Raw genomic sequence first — 15,524 nt, forward strand, 5'->3', positions numbered from 1 at the left:
CGATCCGCATCGTAGTCGATATCGCCGTACCGGACTGCCTCCCACATATGCCGCACCTGGAGCTTCACCTCCATAACCGCGGCCCACTCGACGTAGTTGGTCTTGGTGAGGGTGGGCCACCCACCGCCGGGACCGACATCCCTGACCACCGCCTGGAGGCCGTGGTAGCCGGGGGCGCCGCCGCGCGCACCCCAGCCAGGAGCGCCGCCACCAGGGGCGCCGCCTCCGCCGCCAGGCGCGCGGCCCCCTGGACCGCCGCCGGGCGCGCCGGCCTCCGGGCCGCCGCCGTGGGGGTGGGCTGCTGCCCACCGCGCGGTCCGCTGCTGCGCCCTCTCCCTTGCCAACCCCTCAAGGTCCCCGTCGGCGGTGGTGTCGCCGACGATGGAGCCGCTGAGGCTGCCGCGCAAGGTCTCAACCTCGACCTCCGCCGCACGCGCTGCATCTTCCGCCTCCGCTGCTTCCACCTCCGCCCGGGCAGCTGCCAGCTGCGCTGCAGCCAGCCTGGCCGCCCTCGCCGCTGCTGCAGCGGCTTGAGCCGTCGCTCGGCTGCGCTCCTCTGCCACGGCGAGCTCGGCGTCTTGCTGGCGCCGTGCGCTCGAGGCGACCGAGCGCTGAGACGGTGCGTCGGACATGGTGCGCCTCCAAGGGGCTGCTGCGTGGAGAGGGGGAAGGGAACGGGGGAGAAGAGACAGCCAGAGCTGCTGCTGCTGTTGCAGCTGCTGCTACTGCTGCTGTTGCAGCGGCTGGTGCAGCTGCTGCTGCTGCTGCACTAGCTGCTGGTGGTGGCTGCGCTGCTACAGCGGCTTCGGAAGGGGAGGAGCAAGAGATATCCAACCTACAGGAAAGTACGGCCCTGATACCAGATGTTAGGAGCTCAATTTTCACTCTCATTGAGCTGAGAGGATGACACTCAAGTTGGGGAAGTTTTCTGGATTTTTCTTCATTCACACTCACAATGCCATACCTTCCAACGGGAGGGGTGGCCACATATATATACAGCAGGCTGCTGGGCAGCAACAAAGCCAATAATGCTAGTCTAACTGCTGTCCTAGAGAGGACACTAACTGCTGTCCTAGAGAGGACACTAACTGCTGTCCTTCAGTCCAAGATGCCTACAGTTCAAGATGCTAAGGACTACAAGATGCTAACTGCTACTAAGGACCACAAAGACCAGCAGCAAGGACTTATCCATCCGAAAAAACTAAACAAGTCCATGAACGAAAGCTCCCGTAGTTCCCACACACAATAGTCCGCCAGATCATAGTCAGATTGTTCTGCTTCAATTTTTGGAATCAAGGAATACCGGGGTCCAATCTGTCTCCAGCTGAATGTTTCACATAGCATGGGCTACTGCCATTTTCACGTCACGTAGGCATGCTTCCAGTTCTGCATGCAAATGATCAATCACATGATACATGGTTCCGGACCTGCCACAATTGCATTACAAAATAATTATCTTGCTCACAAATACTTGAATACCAAGTATACCTAGCTGTTCAGCACCGAAACCATTTTTCTGGGATTCGGAAAGATCAGCAACAGACCAAGGTCGCTCTCTTGTTCCCGTAGGACTCCAATGTTAATGTGGCATTAGTCCCAGCACAGGAACAAAGTGCTTAGTTACTCCCTAGAAACAACATATGGTCATCCAGGCTATTTATCTTCACTAGCCTTTTGGGTCATGGTGCAAACTTTACATATTCTCATGAGAGAATTTCCTAGAAATAATGACAGTTCCCTCTATGGTCCTGGAAATTTGAAACTCCCCTATTTGGCCCTTTTTTTTAACTTGGGTTCCTTATTTGGCCCTTCCATCAACTCTATCAGTTATCTCATGATAACAGTGACTTGTGGTTTTTTATCCCTCTTTTATTCACTAAAACAACCTCCAAATCACCTTCAAAATTTATAAAACTTTTTGCAGAGATACAACTAACGGAAATGAACCCATTTTGCAAAAAATCCACATGTGTAACATTTAGGATCTTAAAATTAAAATTCACCAAATTAGGCTACTTTTTAAGAGTATCTGGTTTTCAAGGCATAAAAATAGAGTCCAAAAATTGAGTAAAAATAACTAATATTTGTAAGATGGGATATACTAATTTATAAAATAATTTTATAATATATGTTGCCTAGATAATTTTGAAGTTATCTCAAAAATTTGTTTTTGAAAGGAAGTTTAAATTTTTTTTTAAAGAACTTCAAAATATTCTAAGTAACATATGATACAAAATAATTTTATAAATTAATTCATCTCATCTTAGAAATATTAGGCATTTTTATTCAATTTTTAATAGTAGTTTTATGCTTTAAAAAATTAGATAGTCTTAAAAAGTAGCCTAATTTGATGAATTTTAATTTTAATGCTACATATGTGGTTTTTTGCAAAATGGGTTCATCTTATGAATTTTGGAGTGATTTGGAAGTCGTTTTAGTGAAGAAAAGATGGATACTGTTCACGCGAGATAACTGACAGAGTTGACAGAAAGGCCAAATAAGAAACCAAAGTTAAAAGGAGGGCCAAATAGGGGAGTTTCAAATTTTCAGGGCCACAGAGGGAACTGTCATTATTTCTAGGGCTATAGAGAGAATTTTCTCTATTCTCATCCACCCAAGCTTGGTCCAAAGATGATTGGAGCCCATGTCCTGCTGGCTCTTCTTTTACCCACACTTGAAGCAGATCACCCTATGGAGCATGAACAATGTAAACCTTGTCGCTCCCATATCAATACTGTACCCTATCCACAATTACCTTTGTCACGAGTCGTGACCATAGTGCTGCTGAGATTGATGGCGATAATTTCACCGTATAATAGACCATCCTTGTAGCTGCAGTCCTGAAAATGTGCTTGAGATGGCAACCGGCTCCAGTTCTCATCCCCTAACCTAGCAAATGAAAGCTGCCCAAATGGATTGTGGATGAAAACCCCACTATAGCTCTATGCAGATGTATCATAAAATACAAATGTCTTATGATGGAGATAGTACCACAGCTTGCCAAGAGCAAGGTTTAAGCAGCCGTTCAGCAACTGACCATCTGATGTGAACTGAGCAATGATACTTATAATTTTCACCTGCACCATCAAAAGATGGACCTCGCCGGCCTGCTCCATGGCAATCTCCAATGGGAGAGTTATCTGCTCACTTGTGATCGGATTACAGGGTGCATTCCAGACTGCTCATCAACAGAAACCACCAAAACTTGCTGGTTATTGCACCAAGTTTTGGTGTTAACAGGACCCAATCAGATACCTTCTGCAGATGGGTGGTTCTAACAAAGTTAACTTGTATGCTCCAACAACATGGTGTTCGGGGCTGCTTCTATTGCCCAATGCTACGTAGGCTGGGATATGCGGAGTTCCAGGAGTTGCAGAAAGAGCCTATGTGCATGAGGTATGGGATATCCAGAAGAACAAATATATCCATCAGGATGTTCTGCAGACAACTCTGGCAGTTTGGTTGTTGCAATCCCCATACGATGCCTGGCCATATTAACATGAATAAAGCATACGTTGTTTTCAAGAAATGCTGCAACTTTAAACTGTTAAAAAAACAAATTATTCATAAATAAGATCCTCCAAACACATGGAAATTAAGCTTTTTCTTTCACCACCCAATTACCCATCTTTTTTTCTCAGATATCAGTGACTCGGTACTACTTGTAAGGTGGCAAACTGCAATAGTCCTTAGTTGGTATTCCAAATAATGCTGAGATTGGTTCTACCTCTTAATGATGCATACTACGGGACCTTAAAGTGAAATTACAAACATGACGCATGCAGCACAGAGCCACAGTATGTGTATGAGCTGGAGGCTGGAGCAAACTTTTAACACTGTCCGTATGGAGGCACGACCTATACTAGCGACAACTGTTGACTGCAAACATATTCGATTTTGCAAAGTTATAGCTAGACAGAATTACACTTATGCAGAGCAGGACACAAAAGAGTTCATGTAAAATGCAAATTATCTGGTGCATTTACTATGTGCGGAACCTAACGAAATTGGTATGAACTTGAACTGAGCGCATATAATGCATTTCACTAATTGAGCATCATGGGTCTAAGAAAAACCACGTGTGCCAACAGCCGTGCTGCAGATTCACTATGTTAGCTGTGCATTTCAGAAGCCGCACCACAGCTCGAGGTTTATAGTCATTTCATTTTCTGAATCAAGTATTAAAGTACTGAAATTACGCCAGCCAAAGAAACAATTCACAAAAAATCGCTGGGTTTAGGGCTAAGTGACTAACTGACTTAAGAAGCTCAAGTTGAATCAATCCATTCCATCACTTGTTGAATCGCTCTCTGCTTCGGATTGAATCGACGCATACTGCACACATCGATTCGAGGCAAACCTAGTCTCTGTCGAGACTTGAGACTGTCGAGGTTGCTTCGACTTGGACCCTCGCGGCTTGCGGGCTTGCGGCGCGGTGGCCTGACCTTCGCGGCTCCCATGCCTGAACAGCCTCGCCGCTGGCCCCTCGCGCTTGGGCTGACCGCTCGCCGAGACGTCGTTTTCCCTTCCGCCGGCGCGGTGGCGCCGTCGCCGCTTCGTGTGGTGAGTGGTGAGTGGTGGTTTCTGCAGCGAGGGGTATAGCATTTTCTTGGGCCGTGATGCTGTGGGCCTGTGGGGTACATCATCTGGTTGGGTTGGGCCGACCGTCGATTTGGTATACAGTCGGTGGGACTGTTGTCGCGGATCGGCGGGCCCTGATTTGATTTCTCACATCCTCTCAAAAGAAGAAGAAGAAGATGAAGAATAATTTGATTTGTCATAGAAAAAGCGCCCTAATTTGACTCGCCAAAAAGAAAGTCCTGTATAAGGATTTGATTAACGTGCTGTGCTGTCATGGCGTTATCTCTCGAGAAATGCCACCGCCATGATCATGACACCCAAAGCCAAAGCTTGTGACGTCAACGCGTCTTTTACCAACGCACCATTGGACTTTGGTGCAGCATGCTAAACATCGAGCGGTATATTCTTATTGGCCCACGTCAGCGCACACTCTACCGGTCCACCTCAATCGTTGCGTACGGATATGGCCACACTGGTGATGCGAGACGTCGGCTGACTATATTAATTATTAGCCTAACAAAGTTGATCTTTTCGTGCACCGTAAACATGGCATCAATTAATTAAATTGGCAGTAGGCGTTAACTTGCGCAGTAAGCATTGCTAACAATATCGAGGGAGTTGAAATGCATGTTAACCGGAAGCTTCTCAAAACAATGACATCTGCTCTTATTTTATTTAAAAGAAACTATTCCGTGTGTTACAAATTATGGTTCGTTATAGATTTGTCTTAGATCAAAACATTCTAATTTGGATCAAATTTATAGAAAAAAACGTGAATTTAGTTTCATTGAATTTACCAGAAAATATGTTTTGCTAGTGTATTTATTCAATAGTTGTTATTCCCTCCGTCTCAAGATATAGCTATATTTGGAATTAGACATCCAATATTTTTATCTTTGACCAACTATATCTCCAAAAAATAATTAGTTTTAAATAGAAGAAATTATATGTAATGATAGCTGGTTTCATTATGAATCAACTAATATCAGCTTTATATTGTTCATCTTTAGGATTTGTTTGCTACTCGTAGTCAAAGTTTAAAAAGTTTAACTTTAAAAAAAATCTAAACGTAGCTGTATTATAGGACGGAGGGACGCTAAAGTTATACATATGCATGTTTGAAGTAAGATAAAATTAAACTGAATAGTAATTTGAAACGTGGAAATATTTCTGAACTTTTTTGTCATGTTTAGCTTTTTAAGATGCATAATTTTTGCTATATATCTAAATATATATTATGTCTAGATGCATAGCAAAATCTATGTATCTAGAAATGTCAAAACGATTAATAATTTGAGATAGAGAAAATATCACTGAGGCAAATCACAGTCGTCGTAGCTATTGACGTGTCACGTACAAAGTCATGCATGCAAGAATACTACTCCCTCCATTCTAAAAATAAGAGAGTATTTGGTTACTTGAGGCTTATAATACATCGCACCCAATAAATTCTAAACAAACCCCAATCCATCCTATCATCTAGACTTAAAGGTGAGGTTTGTTATAAGCCTCTCCATAAACCCATAAGCTCCTTTAAGAGGTGCTTACGAGGCTTATTTTCTGTGGACTCCACCAGAAAAAAAAAACACTTTCCAACCCCTACCCTATAAATTCAGCCTCTTTAAGAATATTAATAAGGGTAATAAGGGGCACAAAGGTCACTACAGAGATTTATTATAAGCTCATACAACTAAACACCTATTTAGACTAACTATAAGCCTCTCACGTGGAGAGTCTTACGGGTTTATAATAAGCCTCAAGTATCCAAACAGACTCTAAGTGTTGTTTTAGCATTCAAATTTTGTCACATAAATAGTATTGTTTTAACTTGTAATGAGATCCATCTAATTAAAGCAATACCAAATACTAATACCAAATACTAAGAAAGTATTGTACAGGAAAACGCATAGCCAATCAAATACTTAGTAGATATTATTTTTCTAGTTCCAATGCATATGCATTCATTGAGGATCCAGAAAACCAAATAAATAATATAGTTTTCAATCATAATTGCTAGAAGGAATCAGGGGTAACAAGATTATTTCTTAGTATGAGTAATTTGTCTGAAACTAGAAAGGCCCGCGGCTTTGCCGCGTGGGGCCCGTATCCCGCGTCCTAGTTGTAGTATCGTAGTTGATGCGGATTTTAGTTCGTGCATGTAGTAGTTGTTCTATACATGTAAATGCAAAAAAAATTAAGCAACCTAGTTAAGATAAATCCGTCGTTTCGTTGTTTTGGCATAGGTGTCATGATCTGCTCGTTGTTGCATATAGTATATATTTTGAGCATTCTATTATCGTGGCCCTATTATTTAAGTAGTATATTATTTTGGGTATCCAAATGGAAGCATGACATTTGTTGCTGCATTTATTATGGTGAAAGAAGGGGTAAAATAATTTATTAGGGAGGGTGGAGCACAATTAGTCAGATACTTAATGTATTTGCGAAATTATGAGATAATTAATAGACATGATGTTTTATAAGGAAGTAGTGGTTATATTAAAGTATGCCGCGTTATTATGGAGGTCGTATGAGAAGCTATAGAAAAATGATAGTATAATATTATATTTTTAGCAAAATAAGATGTTATGTTAAACGAATTACGAAAATGTTTCGAATTTACTGTTTTGTTATGTAGCAAAACTTTAGGTTTCGAAATTTTGAGCAGTTTTTGTATTTGAATTTTTTTAGAAGTGTTTCGAATTTGAAATTTTGCTGAGAGAGGACCAGGATGGCGGGTTGATTCAACAAAAACTCAAGGTTTTATTTGCAAATTTTTCTAAATCTAGAAGGTTGGACTGCGGGTTGATTTTGATAAAAGTTGAGGGCTTTTTTGAAAAATTACCTGAGAGGGGAGCCGGACTACAGGTTGATTTTTGTAAAGGTCGAGGGTTTTTTGCGAAGTGATCGGGAATCGTAAGATCCGGACCGTCCGCCCAGCCGATCGGATGGCCTGGAATTGCCGCGAGGTGGCCACGCTGATTGGCTCTTCTTTTTGGTTGATGAATCATATATAGAGACTTTATAAAACAACACTTATTTCGGGACGGATGGAGCAGAGCACAACGGCAGCACGCAGCATCAGGGCATCCCAACCCTGCATGTAGGACGGTTTCCATAGTAATAATAATACCGCCATATAGAACTTTTAGTTTATGTGGTATCATAATAAATGAGAGAGAGAAAGGAGAGAGGAAGAAATTGCATCTCATGCAAGATCTAGTGTCAACACGTAAACCAATATGTTAGACACTACAAGTTGTGCATTGGGAGTGAGATGGTGTCTTCGTAGTAAATGAAGAATAAATATATACGATAGATGGAGAAAAGAGGGTGAGTTTAATAGAAATCTATATCAAGATATATTAAGATATTATAAATTGTAGAGCGTAGTTTTTAAATATAGTGCAGCGATGATATCGCAGTATGGGATTGCTCTCTGACGACAAATTCCACGCGCATTGCCGACTAGGCCGGCCTTTAAGCGAGCGAGGGATCCAAATCTGTCCACGATGATTGATGGTAGTAGCAGGAAACCGGTGCCTACTCATGGACTCGTGGACAGCATATCTATCTGTACCTCGATTGGTGAATCGTCTGATCTCTTCGGTGCTGAATGCCGACAAACCCTGTAACTGTCGGAGCGATCGATCAGTCGGTCGTTGCAGATTAAACAGTAGTAGCACTTGTCATGAGATAAGGATGCAACGCTAGTTGCTTCCTAAGGGTGTGTTTCCGTTTTCTAACCTCGTAACCTTTAAATTTTAGACCCATCATATTAAAGAGAATCTTATCATTTAGAAGTATTAAATAAAGTCTAATTATAAAACTTTTTGCACAGATGGGTGTTAATTCGCGAGACAAATTTAATGAGCCTAATTAATCCATAATTTGCCACAGTGATGCTACAGTAATCATCCGCTAATCATTAATCATGGACTAATATACCTCATTAGATTCGTCTCGCGAATTAGTCTTGGGGTTCTGCAATTAGTTTTGTAATTAGACTTTATTTAATACTTCTAAATGACAAGATTCTTTTTGATGTGACCCGTCTAAACTTTAGACCCCAGAAAACGTATTAATGTAGCCGAGACAGAGACCACCTTCCAGTCCATTGCACCTTGAGCCTGGACGGCTGGACCGGAGATCACAGGATCTGATGCGAATCAATCTTGATCTCAATAACGCAAGAGAGGGACGACAGAGTCCCGGCCTCCCACCGCGACATCGAAGGTCACGGACGCGGAGGCCGGTGACGACGACCCGGAGAGCATCGGATTCGATGCATGGACTCGAGGCACCGTCGTACGTCCCCGTTCAGCTCACTCCGGACCAACAACCCCAGCGATGCCAACGCCGATGCTGCGGAGAACTGGAGATGGTGGTTGGGCGGCGATGGTTCCGAGACAAGGAGGACGCTATGCACATTTCGTCGTGTCTTTTTTTCTCGAAAGGAACAATCGTCGTATCCTCGCCATGCGCAAAATCGCACGTTTTGCTTGTGCCTTTCTTTGCTGCTCTGGCATTATTCAGACGGCCGGAACCGAATTTCTACAGCGAGTCTGAGTGTCGACGGGCCCTAGCTACTAGATACCGCGGGGTAGGCTCATGAATAATCCTGCCACAAAAGGTTAAATCGGATAGAAAAGCAGAGAAGAGATGGCCATCTTTTTTTTCCTTTTAACTTTTCTTTTAGCTGAAGACAATATCGTCTTCTCTTCTTTCTAGCCGATGAAAGATGCTGTCTGTCATGTTGGTCAGCCACTCCTGTCGATCGCGACACGGCGCGCAGCAATCCGCCGGTGCGTTCACTCGGTGCGGTGAATATCCAAAGGGATTCTTCCTTATCGCTCGGTTGTTCAATTCCTGTGTTTGCTTTGTGGCCAATTGATGCACAGAAAAGCAACTAGCAGTGGCTCTCCAGTAGTAAGATTCCATTTTAAAAAAGGGCAAAAAGTGGACATCAAATTCTGCAAATAACATCTCTGATTACGAGATCCTGCTTAATGCGGCATTTTTTTGTTCCACCGCCTACTCAGCTTTGGTGCAAAAGCCACCTAGTACTGTGCACGCGCTCCTCTGTTTCATCCTTGGCTTTGTAGGAAAACGACACAGCTGAAAGTTTCTTGATCCATTCAGAAAAAACTGCTTTCTCTAAGTTCCGTCGTTTTCTCCTGCACTTTGGGCAATGCAGTTGGTGAAGCTGACCGTATAGTATAACTACAGCCAGCTGACTATGAGATTTTAGTTCAATACAATGACGCGATCAAGCTGACTCTAAATTGTAAAAGAAACGGAACATTGGTTAAGGAATTTTTACGAAGAGACTAGTAATTACTAGTAGTATAATTTAGCATCTAGTATAGCCTCCATGAGGCTCCCCCAGTGCATCTGACTGACTGCGTGAAGCAGGACATATAGCTAGGTCAGCCTGATGAGCGGTTTGATTTAATTAGGACGAAGCTTCCTTATTAACCGACAGGAAGACTGCAAGAGTGATTTGAATTTAAACTTTCAGAGCCGCCGTTTGACAGAAGAAAACTCCTGACGGCTTATGAAAATTCAACGACAAGAAAGGACCCGATGACCAAATTAGATATAGCCACATGAATGAATCAATGAAAACTGTTGACCAAAGTAGCTGAGTAGCTGGTGTATATACCTAAGCGTTGACAGTTTTGATCACCCAGCAGATTTGTGCTCGTGCCTATTTCAGTTGCCTATTTCAAGAACATAACAAATGGAAAAAAACTACAGAGCAACAAAACAACTTAACTCAACTCGCTCGGTTGGATTGGAACGTCAACATGTGTAAGCACTCAGAACTACCTCGAAAGGCCCAACCGGTTGGATTGGGACGTCAACACTGTGGAACCCCTCCACATGACAATGGAGGCCGAACGAAGCCTAGCCGCCGCAGCTAACAACCTTCTCCTGCCTATGCAGTCGTCGTCAAGGCACGGCCCTGGCGATAGGGAAACGAAAGAAACAGACTGCACTGCACCGAGAAGGCCACCGCCATGCGGGACCTGCTGCTGCAACATCACACACCATCTGACAGAGTGAAACCACCAAATCCGGACCTCACGTAGGCTGACTCGCAGTTGCCACCGCGATAACACAACTAGCGAGGGTCTCGCCACATCCGATGTTGGACTCCACCTCGCTCTTGTCGCCTCGCAGAAAAACACCACACGCGGGGGCCTCGCCACGTTCGCCATAGTACACTGTGTCGCGGATCCATTTATTATATCGCCATCCGGATGAAGAACAGTGTTGCCCCGTTTCCCAAGGTCCCCATCAAAACAGCCGAACCGTGCCCGCAAGACGACATCATCTCGTCGCACCACCTGCGCACACAACCTCCGCCGCCATGCCAGCAAGCCAAGCTGACGACGATGAACCGCACCGGAGTCGCCAAGCAAAGCTGAGCAACCCGCCGCAGTCCGTTGCAAGCCAAGTCGTCCTACAATGTCGTTGTTGCAAGCGCCGTCCTCCGACGCAGTCCCACACTGCACTGATAGTTGCCGGGAAACGCCAGCCGCCGCGGTTGGCTGCAAGCAGCCAAAACTGACACCCATGTGATAACCCCTGGTCACCAACATAACTTCGGCCGCCTCCACGTGAGTTCGGCAACCCCCTTCGAGCTCGCCACCTGCACCAAGCCGCCTTGCCACGCAACCGGCAGAAGCCTCCCATGACCAACGGCGACACCGGCAATGCCACCGGCCAAGATGGGTCGCTATAAACGACGCCTCCAAGGAGATGACGACGCTAAACTGCCGCCGTCGCTCGTCCAAAACGTGGACAGATTTTCACCTAGAGAACCCCGTGTAACAAGGATGGGGCTCAAAAGATGACGCCCCCAACGGGAAGAACGACACCCTAGGGCGCCATCACCGTCGCCATCGCCACCAGCAGAAATGCCAGCAAGGCTTTCGCCTGGTGAATCCCACCCCTAGCTGTGCTCTCATAGCCCGGCATGCCAGGATCGCAGCCACGGAAGCCCTTGCGGGGCGGCGCCGCCGCTGTGCCTCCTCGCGCCATGGCCACCTCGCTCCATCACGCTGCCTCCTAACAGCCACACCTCCACCGCGCACCATCGCGCCCCGTCACCAGCGCTTCGCAGCCCCTCAGCAACACCGACGTGCCTCCGCGGATTTCGATGCGCTGGCCTGCCACCACGCAGCCTCTCTCGCCGCCGCCGCGCTGCCTCGTCGCCCAACGTGGGGCCCCCGTCACGCGGACTCGACACCTGCTGCCGCCACCTCACGCAGGCATCTCGCCCTGCACCGAGGCCGCAGACGCGCTCGCTGTTGGGCCGACGCCGTCGTCGCGCCGCGCGGTGCGTCGCTTGCCGGAGAGGGTTGGGGACGGCAGATCCGGTGGCGAGAAGGCCGGATCCGCCAATGGCCGGGCCGGACCCGCTCCGCCGTTGCTCCGGCGCGCCACCCGGCCAAGGACACCTTGCGCCATCCCGCCCCGGCGCATGAGGCCCTCATCGGCCAAATTGCCCCGCCGTCACCTTCCTCGCCAACCGTCGGGCTTCCGGAGGCCCGCTCAGGCGACGACGAGGGAGGGAAGGAAGGCGGCGGGGCCTAGAGGCGGCGGCGCGAGGGAGCCCCCGGTCGCCTTGCGGGAGCGATACGGGAGGAAGATAACGGCGTCAGTCTTGAAACAAGCCCCCCTCGGGCTCTCACTTTGTGCCGAACCTTGAATCCCCTTATCACACATCCACACTATAGTCACAAAGTTTCGGGGTTGATAGGGTCGAGGAACGGGGTAGGGTCCTTATAAGAGGTTTTTACATGGTGGGAATGAAAATAACCCCGCGTTTTCGGGACGGAATCGGTGTTTCCGGGTCGAGAAACAGTACCCTCAACCCTGATTTCTGTGACTATGATCCACACCTGCTGCTCAATCTTGGCAACAGCGCAACACCAAGCTTTAACGTCATGGCGTCATACGCTCAATCGATGGCGAGCAGGGTTTGCCTAGTTCTGCTTGTGATCTCCACCGATTGTGCCACGCCAACGCTCTGGTTTCGTTTCGGCGGCCGCGACCGGGAAGCGGAACCGGCGCACATGCGAGATCGATCAAACAGTGTTCCGAGCCGAGTCATCATCGGAGAGGGCGAGTGGCAATCGAGCTCTAAACGCGGCGAACACTATGGTCTATAGCGGCCGGGCCGAGACGACCTGGCCAACCCCTGCTGCCATACGTCAGCTGGCCTGACGTTGGCCGCCCCCCCGGAGCTGACGAATGGTCGGTCAACTGGGAGGACCAATCTCAAATTGCGCCACAGGGCTACGACGCTGACAGGCGGGCAAAGAGGCAAAGCGCGTGGCATCGATGGCTGACCCGCTCGCTAGTGACATCTATTTATATGTACTCCGTCGCCGGGGAACAAACACAAGGAGCGCACTCGCACTCGCAGCACGACATCGCATTCACACAGCGCCTAAATTAGCAAGTGATCGAAGCAGGCAGCAAGCAAGCTAAGCCGGCCGGCATGGCGGACCAGCTCATCTCCACGGCCGTGCACGACGAGCTGCCGGAGAACTACGTCCGGCCGGAGATGCAGCGCCCGCGCCTCCACGAGGTCGTCTCCGACGCGCAGATCCCCGTCGTCGACCTCGCCGACCCCGACCTCACCGCAGTCATCGCCAGGATCGGTGAGGCCTGCAGCACCCACGGCTTCTTTCAGGTCCGTCGGCATGCAGCCAAGCACGTCTCTTTCGATCAACGTCATGATTTGATGGTGCTGACCTCCTGTCTGCTGCCGTGGTCGCCAGGTGCTCAACCATGGGGTGCCCGTGGAGCTGATGGACGCGATGCTGGCGGTGGCGTACGACTTCTTCCGGCTCCCGCCGGAGGAGAAGGCGAAGCTCTACTCCGACGACCCGGCCAAGAAGATGCGCCTGTCCACCAGCTTCAACGTGCGCAAGGAGACGGTGCACAACTGGCGTGACTACCTCCGCCTGCACTGCCACCCGCTCGAGCAGTACGTCCCCGAGTGGCCGGCCAATCCGCCATCCTTCAGGTACGAATTGAAGGCCGTCTGTTAGTTGCTTCCATTCCTTCTCTGGTGCTCACTGCATCCTCCGCTCCGTCCTCCAAGACTGACAGAAACAAGGATTCATTGTTTAATTTCACAATGTTTCTAGAAACTAGCTATTCTGGAGCTCTGCGCCCTCATGCTTCATGCCTTGATGAGCATTACTATTTTCCTAGGGAGACGCACACTTTTTAAGTCCCTAATTAAGCACGTACACCAAAGAAATTATTGGCACGCTGCTGATTTAAAATGCGAAAGATGGGGGTTTGTTTTCTGAACAAGTTCAGAGGACGGAGTAGATTGCATCCAAAGCTGAGTAGTGGTCGCTATCTATCCTTTTTATTTCTTCCCCAAGACTCTACTAGCTTCTTCTTCTTCAAGGTTGTGGAATCATTTCTTGCTTCCTTTAATTTCCAACAGTGACCGATCACGTACCGAAGCGCTGAACAATGCTCCAAGTAAGGGGAATTTTGAAAGTGACTAACCAGTAGCCACCACCATACATGTACCCATGTGCTGGAGATGCATGCACGCCAGTTTTTAAACCGTTCCTAGGACAGACAGAGCTCCTGCCGCCAGAAAAGATAAGCTGCGCCTCTCAGCAAACAGGAATAAGTAGGGATACCAAAATTGCGAGGCGTGGTCCAACTGTCCAAGCATAGGCATAGCAAGCTCCCCCCACCACTAGCTAGCTTGCCCACCACTTGCCCCTAGTTCTAGTTCTACTACTGCTCCGTACTGGAACAACAACTAGTGGTGGCAGTGGCATGCTGGAGTGCGAGTGTGTGACCACCACCTGCTGGCTTCTGCTCTGTTCCTTGCAGGCAGTTCCTGAAATCCTGAACAATGATGGGGGATGCGGTTTCTTTCTGACAGTGTTTTTGTTGTTGATGGTGGCGACGCACAGGGAGATCGTGAGCGCCTACTGCAGAGAGGTCCGGGAGCTCGGGTTCCGGCTGTACGCGGCGATCTCCGCGAGCCTGGGCCTGGAGGAGGAGTACGTGAAGAAGGCGCTGGGCGAGCAGGAGCAGCACATGGCGGTGAACTTCTACCCCAAGTGCCCGGCGCCGGACCTCACCTTCGGGCTCCCCGCGCACACGGACCCCAACGCGCTCACCATCCTGCTCATGGACCAGCAGGTGGCCGGCCTGCAGGTGCTCAAGGAAGGCCGGTGGATCGCCGTGAACCCACGCCCCAACGCGCTCGTCATCAACATCGGGGACCAGCTGCAGGTACGGTGAAACGAAACCCTTTCTCAATTCTCAGTGAAACCAACCAGCAGAAATCTGCTGTTTCCAGTAGCACGTAACTGAATCCTCTGCATGCACTGCACGCAGGCGCTGAGTAACGGGCGGTACAAGAGCGTGTGGCACCGCGCCGTGGTCAACGCCGACAGGCCGAGGATGTCGGTGGCGTCGTTCCTGTGCCCGTGCAACGACGTGCTCATCGGCCCCGCCGCGAAGCTCGTCACCGAGGGCTCGCCGGCCGTCTACAGGGACTACACCTACGCCGAGTACTACAGCAAGTTCTGGAGCAGGAACCTGGACCAGGAGCACTGCCTCGAGCTCTTCAGAACCTAGCAGCGACAGAGATGTGGCCATCGGAAACAAAAAAAGACTACTCCTAGAACAGTTATCATTAGCGGTTCCGATGGTCCTAGCTAGCATTCGGTTTTTGGTCCTTCTGATTTTGTGCCATAGTTTGGCTTGTCAGGGTGACGACCTACCTCTTCTCATCAGCTTTCCTCCGCAGAAACGAACTGGCTCCAAGCCTCGTCATTTGGGAGGGCCCATTGGGCTCCGATAGCTCACACACGTGCTATCGAAGACTAATGGGCTCTTAGGGGCGGTCCAGAGGCTCCTGGGTCCAAAATGAACATCTG

The 15,524-nt window shown here is 48.3% G+C and overlaps 2 protein-coding genes across 7 annotated transcripts; one reads left to right on the forward strand and one right to left on the reverse strand.

The window, feature by feature from the left end:
* Positions 1-915: 915 nt before the first annotated feature.
* On the reverse strand, positions 916-4,742 carry LOC112877561. 6 transcript variants are annotated; one of them, XM_025941895.1, is made up of 4 exons: positions 4,361-4,742; positions 2,992-3,178; positions 2,756-2,889; positions 916-1,427 (listed from the first exon to the last, which is right to left on the reverse strand). In XM_025941895.1, the coding sequence occupies exons 1-4, from the start codon at positions 4,644-4,646 to the stop codon at positions 1,405-1,407; spliced, it is 630 nt and encodes a 209-aa protein (XP_025797680.1). In that variant the 5' UTR covers positions 4,647-4,742; the 3' UTR covers positions 916-1,404. The 6 variants fall into 6 exon arrangements, 3 of the variants coding, with proteins under 3 accessions (XP_025797680.1, XP_025797681.1, XP_025797682.1); XM_025941896.1 differs by having other exon boundaries at positions 916-2,689; XM_025941897.1 differs by having other exon boundaries at positions 2,992-4,742.
* Positions 4,743-12,973: 8,231 nt separating this feature from the next.
* LOC112874577 (flavanone 3-dioxygenase 2-like) lies at positions 12,974-15,380 on the forward strand. The gene is made up of 4 exons (XM_025937964.1): positions 12,974-13,291; positions 13,380-13,627; positions 14,550-14,874; positions 14,980-15,380. Exons 1-4 carry the CDS (start codon positions 13,097-13,099, stop codon positions 15,220-15,222), a joined length of 1,011 nt encoding a protein of 336 aa, XP_025793749.1. The 5' UTR covers positions 12,974-13,096; the 3' UTR covers positions 15,223-15,380.
* Positions 15,381-15,524: the final 144 nt, after the last annotated feature.

Source organism: Panicum hallii, chromosome 9 (assembly GCF_002211085.1).
Source record: "Panicum hallii strain FIL2 chromosome 9, PHallii_v3.1, whole genome shotgun sequence".
NCBI lineage: Eukaryota > Viridiplantae > Streptophyta > Magnoliopsida > Poales > Poaceae > Panicum > Panicum hallii.

What these genes read in the sequence shown, in the direction of transcription:
- LOC112877561 (XM_025941895.1), bottom strand. Translation starts at nt 4,646, where the DNA reads ATGATGTACCCCACAGGCCCACAGCATCACGGCCCAAGAAAATGCTAT. An exon ending in CAAGTCTCGACAGAGACTAG is followed by an intron (nt 3,179 to 4,360) that starts GTTTGCCTCGAA and finishes GTTGATGAGCAG; the next exon opens with TCTGGAATGCACCCTGTAAT. An exon ending in GGTCACGACTCGTGACAAAG is followed by an intron (nt 1,428 to 2,755) that starts GTAATTGTGGAT and finishes CAATTGTGGCAG; the next exon opens with GTCCGGAACCATGTATCATG.
- LOC112874577 (XM_025937964.1), top strand. Translation starts at nt 13,097, where the DNA reads ATGGCGGACCAGCTCATCTCCACGGCCGTGCACGACGAGCTGCCGGAG. An exon ending in GCACCCACGGCTTCTTTCAG is followed by an intron (nt 13,292 to 13,379) that starts GTCCGTCGGCAT and finishes CGTGGTCGCCAG; the next exon opens with GTGCTCAACCATGGGGTGCC. An exon ending in GCCAATCCGCCATCCTTCAG is followed by an intron (nt 13,628 to 14,549) that starts GTACGAATTGAA and finishes GGCGACGCACAG; the next exon opens with GGAGATCGTGAGCGCCTACT.